Below are 10,257 nucleotides of genomic sequence, written 5' to 3' on the forward strand. Positions count from 1 at the left end.
GTGGTTAAAGCTTGCATATTAATTAGAACACACAAGTACTCATTAAGCAGATTTATGTTTCAGGTATACAGTATATGCATCAAATATTTAGTAAAAGAGATTTTCATTTGAATAGGCATCTTAGACGGCCTTCTAAAATACAGCATGAATATTCAGTTTATTCAGAATCTCATCATATAATCTGTAAAATGTTGGAGCTGTCAATAAATAATCTCTGCCCAAGCTCTACTTGTGATATGGATCTACATGAGTAGGTCTAGATTATATATATATATATATATATACACACACACACACAGTATACTGTACTGGTCAAAAGATTGAGGTTAGTAATTTTTTTTTTTTTTTTTTTTTTTTTTTTAATGAAATAAGAGATTATTCGGCAAGGATGAATTACATTGATTAAAAGTAACAGTAAAGACTTTTACATTATTACAAAAAATATTTTATTAAATGCTGCTCTTTTGAACTTTCTATTCATCAAATAATCATGAACAAATGTATTAAGATTTCCGTAAAAATATTAAGCATCACAACTGTTTTCAACATTGATAATAATAATAAATGTTTCTTGAGCACCAAATTATATTAGAATGATTTCTAAAGGATAATGTAAAACTGAAGACTGGAGTAATGATGCTGAAAATTCAGCTATGCCATCACTAATAAGTTACATTTTAAAATATATTAAAATAGAAAACTGTTCTTTTAAATTATAATATTTCACAGTATTACTGTTTTTACTGTATTTTTGATAAAAAAATGCAGCCTTGGTGAGTGTGACAGGCATTAAAAATCTTACAGACCTCAAACTTTTGAACGTAAGTATATATATATATATATATATTATCTGGACCATAGTTTTCAGACTTTATTGCTAATTTGAAAAAAATTAGCTTAGTTATTTAAATGTAACATTGACAACATTTTGGAGATTTCAGTGTTTTCCCATTCAAGTAGACAGTATCTGTACTGCATGACTGAAAACAGCAGCTAGTGGGATGATGCTAATTTAACTGAACTGATCGTCCAACCTCCTTTAAAAAAATCCGATCACAAGTGTTCAAAAGAGATTCATGTGAATCCCAGACATAAACAGGGCCAATGATTCCTCAAGCCCACAACTATTAAAATCCAAAGCCACTGCTGTGTCCAGTTACAAAGACCAAAGAGCTTTGTTGTAGGTACTTCAGGTGTGTTATACAGCAGTAGCTAAATCCTCTGTCAGTGTGTTTTTCTTGTTGGCTGTGCTACGTGGCAGCAGGTAAACCGTGCCATCAGTGCTGTGCTGTAGTTTGTACTCTTTAGGATTGTAGGAGTTTCCATGCTCATCTCTCAGCTGTCTGAACACCTCATCGTAGAGATTCTTGAGCTTCTCTTTCGTCACGTGAAGGTCTCTAATGTTCCTCTCTTTTTCTTCCTTGCTTTTATCCTTCTCCCTCTTCAGAGCCTCAATCTCGTCTTCGAGATCAACAAGACTATCCAGCTTTCGTTTGCGACAGCTCTGGGCTGCCATTTTATTTTTGCCACGTCTTCGAATGTCTCTGATGAGTGTATGTTGAGCGTGGTTGAGTTTGCAGGAGCTGATGGCTTCGTTAAATGCTTCCACGGGCAGGTTGATGATGTCATGCACACTAATCGGCAAACTCAACGCTCGCGCTCGCTGTTCATCACGACATGCGCGCCGGACACCTGCAGCTCTGCTTGTGGTTGTGAGATTTGACTGAGGTTCTGAGGAATATTCAGGCATTGATTCATTTTGAGTTTGGTGTGGTGAATACGTAGCAGTTTCATACAGTGTTGCCTCTACAGTCTCAGAGTGGAGAGATAAAGGCAGCAGATCGGTGTAATCTGATTGGATGCTTTCCAGCTCATCCTTGTCTGATTGGCTGTTGCTTAAGGTCTCTGCCGCGTAGAGGGACATCTCTAAATCCACAGAGCCAACAGAAGCAGAGTCATCAAAACCCAGAAGGACGCGATGCTCCTCAAATTGTGAAAGCATTTGTGAAGCTTTCCTTCCAGGCACACTATTTAATTGTTCTGGTTCACTGAGTGTGCTAGTATCGATGGTATATGTATTTATATCAGGGCAAAACTCACTCAAGGACGAATCGCTTGAGTTTGTTTGGCAATTAGTAAAAATCCCTTGATTCTCTGGGCTACTACAGCTGTAAATTGTGTTTGAAGGTGAAGGTGTAGGATTGCCTGGATCTGAGAATGTCTGTATGCATGTTTCCAAGACTTCTAATGGGTCAGAGGGCATGCATGATAAAGGCTGAGCAACTTCAAAAGAGTCTGATATTGTCTGTGTGAGTTCACCGATGTCACATAATTCATCTGTTGAGTTTTCCCTCTGTGGCTCTGGCAGGTTGTGTTGGCAGATTTCGGTGATATCCTCTAAGGGCAAACTTGAGCCCTCAGACTCCAAGACATCCAGATAATACTAACAGAGAAACAAAACAGTATATTAAATACATTAGGCATATTTAAATAATTTTATGTGAAGAAAATGTTTATTCTGATAATTTACGATGAGGCATGATATAGACAACCCATCAAACATTTAAACGTTTTGGAGTTAATTGCATTAAGAAATAATACATTTATTTGATAAATTGCGTATTATTCATCTGGCCACTAAAATGTCATATTGATCACAAGTTCAGTATGGAGAAACACAAGGCTAAAAAAAGTACCACAAAGAGTACCACAAGGCTCAGTACTAGGACCGTTACTTTTCACCCTGTACATTCTACCCTTGGGAGATATCATCAGGAAGCATGGCATTAGTTTTCACTGTTACGCTGATGATACCCAGCTCTACATTTCTTCACGCCCTGACGAAACATACCAATTCACAAAATTAACGGAATGCATAGTTGATATAAAAAATTGGATGACTAGTATTTCATAATACAACTATATAATAACCTAGAAAACTGTCTAACACTTGATGGCTGCTCTGTCAAGTTTTTGATGTCAGTTAGGAATCTGGGTGTGCTCTTTGATACCAATCTTTCATTTAAAAAGCCACATTTCTAGCATCTGTAAAACTGCATTTTTCCATCTTAAAAATATATCTAAATTACGACATATGCTCTCAATGCCGAATGCAGAAAAGTTAGTTCATGCGTTCATGACCTCAAGGCTAGATTACTGTAATGCTCTACTGGGTGGTTGCCCTGCACGCTTAATAAACAAACTCCAGCTGGTCCAAAACGCACCAGAACCAGGAAGTATGACCATATTGGCCCGGTTCTGTCAACACTGCATTGGCTCCCTATTAAACATTGCATACATTTTAAAATCTTGCTAATTACTTACAAAGCACTAAATGGTTTAGCTCCTCAGTACTTGAGCGAGCTCCTAATGCATTACTGCAGGCAGGAGATCTTTATCCAATTTAGCACCCAAACTCTGGAACAGTCTTCCTAACCTTGTTCAGGAAGCAGACAAACTCTGTCAGTTTAAATCTAGACTTAAAACACATTTCTTTAACCTGGCATACACATAACACATTATCACATTTCTATAATTCAAATCCTTTAAAGGATTGTTAGGCTGCATAAATTAGGTCAACCAGAACCGGGAACACTTCCCATAACACCCGATGTTACAAAGAATGGCATCTATACTAATATCAGTCTCTCTGTTTATCCTGAAGTTACCGTAGTCAGCCGTATCCGGTCCATATTCAGATCAGATGGTGGACCTGCACCTAGACACGACCACAACACAGCCCTGAACGTCAGCAGAGATCCTGTCAACTAGAACAATCCCCTGTGAAGACCTCATTGACACGACAGCCATCGGCACAGATCCTCAGCAAAGACCACAAGAACCAGACAAGTCCTCTGCACAGACCCCTACGGCACGCTTCGTCTCCAAACCTCTGGCTTGCTTAGTTGGGGACACTTAATATTCAACAATATTATTGATTTGACCACACTGACACTATTGGATGAGAACTAAACTGAGCCGGACAAAGACATCACTGTTTTCTGTAGAGCTGCTTTATAGATGAAATGAACCGAATCAACACTGAACTGACTTCAGCTGGACAATGACACTATTTTCTTTTACAGCTGCTGTACAGCCGAAATGAACTGTTTGCATCATTTAATCATTTTCCTGTTATCACTGTAAAGATGCTTTGAAACAATCTGTATTGTATAAAGCAATATATAAATAAAGGTGACTCGAACTGACTTGTACATGATAAACTAAATTACATACACTACCTTTCAAAGGTTTGGGGTCAGTAAGATTTTCTGTTTTTTGAAAGAAATGAATATATTTTTTCAGCGAGGGTGCATTAAATTGATCAAAAGACATTTACAAAATATTTATCTTCTAAATAAATGATGTTCTTTTGAACTTTCTATTCATTAATGGCTAACTTATTATGGCTAATAAGTACATTACAGTTCAAAGGTTTGGGCTTTTGATTCAGCTTTGATCACAGGAATAAATTACATTTTAAAATATACTACATTATAAAACAGTTAATTTGAACTGTAATAATATTTCACAATATTACTGTTTTTACTGTATTTTGTATTCTACTACATCCCGAAGATCCATGCTAGACTTTGAGAAGCAGGACTATGTGGGCTGTGGGTGACATTTGAGACAAAATCATCCCAGAGACAATTCTGATATCAGAAGCCTATTTCAATGATAATAGGGACATTACCTGCATGCTATTCCATGAAAAATTTAAACATTAACTCACTGTATCTCAGATAAGCACACACCTCAAACTAATTACCATTGCTTTTTTAATTTTACTGATTAGATATATGGTACTATTATGTTAATTTTTACCTAAATATACTGAACAGCTAATAAATTAAGAGGAGTTTGAAACTAGATATGTTGATGTTAATTACATCATTTAAATTTATGAAAATAATTACCCCTCACTTCACAGCTGAGACTATTTTTTTTTTGTACATTTATCTTTATTATAAAATAAGTTTTATTTGTAATTAAATTATAATTTATTTATAAAGCACATTTAAAATAAACAGAGGTTGAGCCAAAGTTACTATTTAGAAAAAATAATAAATAATATAATAATATAAGAATAGAAATATTCTATGTATGTTAGCTAGCAGTGACAGTACAAGCATCTCTCAAACATGTTAGCGTTTAATCATTTAATACACTTAAACAATTATTAAATGCTCACTCTTTTTTTCTAAGGCAGAGGGGGAACTCTATTAAGCATGTGATTTTATAATTACCACAGAACCTGTTACAATTACTACTTAAATCTAATGTTACTATGTCTGTAAATCTGCAGTTGCCAAGAAAGAAAATGTGTTCCTAAATTCAAAAGATAATCATGCTCCAGTTCAGGCATGTCTGTGTGTGTCTTCTGTATTGTGTGCATAAGCACCTGTAAGTCTGGCAGTGACAGCAGTTCACTAAAAGCCTGCTCCTGAGAAGGAGGCTTCTGAGACTTGGAGAATAGCAGGGCAGATAGCAGGGGATTCTGGGTAACGGGTGAACGCTGAGTAGACACTGTAGAGGGCAACGTCTTTGAAAAGGGCACAGCCTAAAACATAGTGAAAATAACTCTGTAAGCAACACTAAACAATAGAAAGTGTGGGTGTGTGCGCAGATACTACTTTGAGAAACTTTAAGGTTTTCTGTATTAATTAAGGGATGCACAGTGTTTACATGTGTAGTTAATGAAATGGTTACCTGGGAGTTCACAGATGAAGGACTAGGCAAAAACTCTCCGGTCTCTTTGTCAAGTTTCTGTAACCTCTGCATTATCCTTTCAAGCTCTCGCTCGCTTTTCAACTCTCTTTCTCTTGCTCTCATGGTCTCCTCCTTCTGCCGAAGGCATCCATCAAAGATCTCTCGCTCCACCCCCAAATCGACATCCTGCCTCCATAAAATATCAATCAAATCCTAAACAGAAAGACATAATGTAAAACAGACAATTTACAGTGTTTGTATGTGGCTGTGCACAGTCATATTACAATAAGAGTATGTTTGCATAAACTTTCTGTGAACTCTCGCAATATCAGTCATGTTTTTGTACGCGATTTGCATTCACATTCATTTGCTTGGCAGGTGCACCTTCTTACCAAATACACCTGTGAACTGGTCATATGAGTGCATCAGGTTGGTGTAGGATGATAAAACAATAAATGCTATCAATCAAGGTGAATCATTATATTTTATGAATACAGTAAAGCGTGCTATGATTTCACCTTGTCAAAAACAATGCACAAAAACAAACCGAACAACATATCAGACAGTGGTTCTCAACCTGGGAGCAACTTCGGATGAGGACCTCAAGATGACTTAAAGGGGACCTATAATGCCCCTTTCACAAGATGTAATATAAGTCTCTGGTGTCCCCAAAATGTGTCTGTGAAGTTTCAGCTCAAAATACCCCACAGATCATTTATTATAGCTTGTCAAATTTGCCCCTATTTGGGTGTGAGCAAAAACCGTTTTTGTGTGTGTCCTTTTAAATGCAAATTAGCTGCTGCTCCCGGCAGCTTTCCAAAAGAGGGCGGAGCTTTAACAGCTCGCGCTTCGGTTGCTCAACAACAACAAAACTAGAGAATCTCACGCAGCCAAAATGAGGATTGTCAGTAACGGTGTTCAGCCTTACATTGTTCAAACCGGAGTCGGACACTGATGGAGAGACTCAGGAAGAAGTTACAACTTTTAGAATGAAACTGGACGTTTCTGAATGGTTAGTGGATAAATTTATGTAGTTGCTGTGGAGTTGATTCAACTCATCGACTAGCATGTGTCGTCATGTTAATCTTTTGTGCAAATCCAGTGTTGAATTGACCTTCTTTGTGAAGCAGTCCGACGTAAAATGACGACATGGCAACAACAGTCTACTACAACAACTCTAACTCTTCTCTAAAGCAGCTCAACGTGTAAATTTTGGGGTTTGTGATGTCACTAACCCAGGAAGAAGCTCGTTGTAGTCCCTACCAGCTGTTTGTTGTAGTCCTTAAAAAGTGATTACTGTAAAAGAAAATATCTCCCTTTGCATTGAACTTTGAGCGTTGTAACTTTGCAGATGTTGTTTATGTTTAAACAGCAATATTACACACTAACTAAAGTTAAAGTTGTGTAAGTTAAGTGAAATCATAATTAAGGACCCCTTTAAAATGACTTAAAACAAGACAAAACAAGAATTAAAATAAGCTAAAACAACAAAAAATTAAGATATGTCTTATTTTAATTCACCCCCTCATTTTTTAATTTTTTTATTTGAAGAACCAGGAATCCCACTGTTTTGGAAAACCAGTATTACATGAGGAAGTCATGTAAATTTATAGAATCGTATAACTCCATAGGCATTTTTAGAAAACACATTTTTCTAGTAAACCTCTAAAATATTTTAATGGAAATACATTTTTATCCTTAAAATCTCTATCCTTATCCAGTAAATCACAAACAACTGGAGAAGTTATGGAGCCTTACGATATTGTTGTGGACAAAAAAAGATTGAGAACCACTGATGTAAGATCACTTGTATTCACTACTTTTGATATCGTAAAATGATAATCTGAGAATTTATGAGCCATGATGATTGTATGTATATGGTCAGAGGTTGTTCTGCCACTGAGGGAGCTTATCCACATGATATATGACATGACACCAATAAAGTGTGACCAAAATGTGTCTCTCTCTACTTTGTTTTCTACTCAAAATAAATATCAATGACATCTGTGGTGCGCACCGCAGATGTGGGACTGAAAATAGAAACAGTTCAGATCAGATCAAGGAAGTTCATGTCAGTTCAGATCAGATCAGTTCAGACAAGGAAAGTTCATTCCAGATCAGATCAATTCAGGTAAGGGATAAATATCTGGCTGGTGATAGGTGATTGGCTCGAAAAACCTGAATGCAGGTAAAAAGTAGTACCCATGAGCAAAGATGACCGAGTTCATACAGCATACTTTTAGGGGTCAAGCAGAACAACTGTGTTCAAGATGAATGGCAATGCTAACGGATATGTTTCTCCAGGCACAACAGACCTTTGAGTTCAATTCAGTTTAGTTCATTATAGTTATTTTTCAGTTCATTATATGTTAATTTAGTTCTATAATTTAGTATAGTTGTTCAAAAAGATTTTTTTTCCCTTCAGTGAGCAAACAAAATATGACAGTGGCAAAGAAAATAATACCTATTTAGTTCTAACATTCTGCAATTTTGTCTTTTTGAAAAATACCAGCTCTCTCAGAGAATCACAGCTTGTCATTTCCTATAGTTTACAGCTTAATTTGTAATCTATTTTTACTGTCATTTCAATTTACTATCAGTAATAGATATTACCAATTGTGTTTACAAGGTGAGAGATAGAGCTGTGCACATTGTACACAACAGTGGCAATGATTAAAATGTTTTCAAGCATATTTTAGCACTATCAGATCCCATAGCTAGTGTATGTGTAAGTAACCTGAAGGCCATGACACCACGGTCCTCTGAGTGAGCTCACTTTATATGCTGGTAGTACACAAACAAAACCTGCTAAAGAGCATTTGAAATGGAGTCGGTCATAAAGGCCTTGAACTTGTTGCCCTCTCGCTGTAGTCACGCAAGTAAATAAATGCTCCAGATTATGTTGGAGACTGAGCAACTGCGGAAAAACAATCCATCAGAGACTAAAAAAAAAAAAAAACCCCAGAACAAGAATAACTGGGAGAAAGAAGGTATAAAGGTGAGCTGAGTGAAAGGTGAATACACACGCCTACAGCTGGGTGGTGAATGTGATGATGCAACTGTGTTAAAGAGTAGACAGGCTGATAGAGCCTTGCGTGTATAAAGGACAACAGGTTTGTGAATTAACCCTTCTCTCTGAGGCAAATGGCTATCCACCCTGAAACAGTAGTGCGGTAGTGGGTGTGTCTGGATCAGGTGCACAAAGTGAAATGTTTATTTAACCAACCCACTCACTTGAATTAATGACAGCCAAGACCTCAGCCTCAAAGCTTTCCTGTCCACCACTCCCCATTTTTAGCCTAATATTCATAAAAAAGGATTAATTTGCAAAGTTCTAGAACATGCTATAATATTATCTTTTTTTAATATTGCTAATGTGCATATAATTACTTGTCACATGAATATAAGGTCCCTATAACAAATGATGCTAGACCTTCAAAATAACTTTTAACAATTCTGAGCGATTTTTGCGATATTTAAGGTGATTTATTACTGGCAAACAGGTGTACTTCAACACATTAACTGGTAAAAAAATAGCATTTTTTTAATATGTATGATATACACTACCATTCAAATGTTGAGGTCAGTATGTTTTTTTTTTTTTTGAAAGAAGTCTCTTATGCTCACCAAGGCTGCATTTATCTGATCAAATATAAAGTAAAACAGTAATTTTGTGAAATTTTATATCAATTTAATATTCCTATTTTAATATATTTAAAAAGGAAAGCCGAACTTTCAGCAACATTACTTCAGTCTTCAGTGTCACATGATCCTTCTGAAATCATTGTAATATGCTGATTTGGTTCTCAAGAAACAATTATTATCAATGTTAAAAACAGTTTCTGCTTTATTTTTATGTGGAAACCTTGATTTTGTCATTTATATTTTTCACAAAATCTGCATTTTAGCTTTGAATATAGGAATGATTGCTTTCTTAACTGGTTGAATCATGAAATTATAGTTGATGTTCTTATTATTTTAGTAAAAAGGTTGAGATACTTCATTTTATATACATTTTATAAACCAAAATTTATTCGGACACCTTGAACTTTTCTTTCATTAATACAGTTTATTCACTATAGTTTAAAAATGGTAATAAAATATGACAAGATCTCAGAGTTAAACTGTGTCAGATAACACATGTATTTCAGCTTGTAAGCTACTCTTCTTATGAGCTTGTCTCAGCAAGTCATAGGCTACAATTACAGGAAAACCACTTCAAAGATGGGACATCAAAAAAACAAATGCGTCTTTGACCTTTTCCATCATTTGCACCAGTTTATGGATGCATATATGAATTACATGGTGAATGTTTAACAAAATATAAGCTATTTGGTTTCTCATTAAAGTATTATTTGTTTGTTTCAGACTTACCGAATCATGTTGAAACTGAGCTGAAGGGTCGTCCATGTCCTTTAGCTGATGAAAATGTCTGATGGAGGACTAATACAAGCAGACGCAAAGCATATTTCTGAATCAAATCTGACGACACGCGTGTGTAACAGATCCCAAATACAGGCAGGACTCGCCCACAATATCCATCAG

At 36.0% G+C, this 10,257-nt stretch overlaps 1 protein-coding gene across 4 annotated transcripts; it reads right to left on the reverse strand.

Moving 5' to 3' along the window:
* Positions 1–333: 333 nt before the first annotated feature.
* nfe2l2b (nfe2 like bZIP transcription factor 2b) lies at positions 334–10,257 on the reverse strand. 4 transcript variants are annotated; one of them, XM_051897458.1, is made up of 5 exons: positions 10,087–10,221; positions 8,947–9,011; positions 5,713–5,925; positions 5,405–5,563; positions 334–2,443 (listed from the first exon to the last, which is right to left on the reverse strand). In XM_051897458.1, the coding sequence occupies exons 3-5, from the start codon at positions 5,833–5,835 to the stop codon at positions 1,199–1,201; spliced, it is 1,527 nt and encodes a 508-aa protein (XP_051753418.1). In that variant the 5' UTR covers positions 5,836–5,925; positions 8,947–9,011; positions 10,087–10,221; the 3' UTR covers positions 334–1,198. The 4 variants fall into 4 exon arrangements, with proteins under 4 accessions (XP_051753418.1, XP_051753416.1, XP_051753419.1 ...); XM_051897456.1 differs by lacking the exon at positions 8,947–9,011 and having other exon boundaries at positions 10,087–10,257; XM_051897459.1 differs by lacking the exons at positions 5,713–5,925; positions 8,947–9,011; positions 10,087–10,221 and adding an exon at positions 3,669–3,914 and having other exon boundaries at positions 5,405–5,553.

The sequence above is a fragment of the Ctenopharyngodon idella genome, chromosome 6 (genome assembly GCF_019924925.1).
Source record: "Ctenopharyngodon idella isolate HZGC_01 chromosome 6, HZGC01, whole genome shotgun sequence".
Lineage (NCBI taxonomy): Eukaryota > Metazoa > Chordata > Actinopteri > Cypriniformes > Xenocyprididae > Ctenopharyngodon > Ctenopharyngodon idella.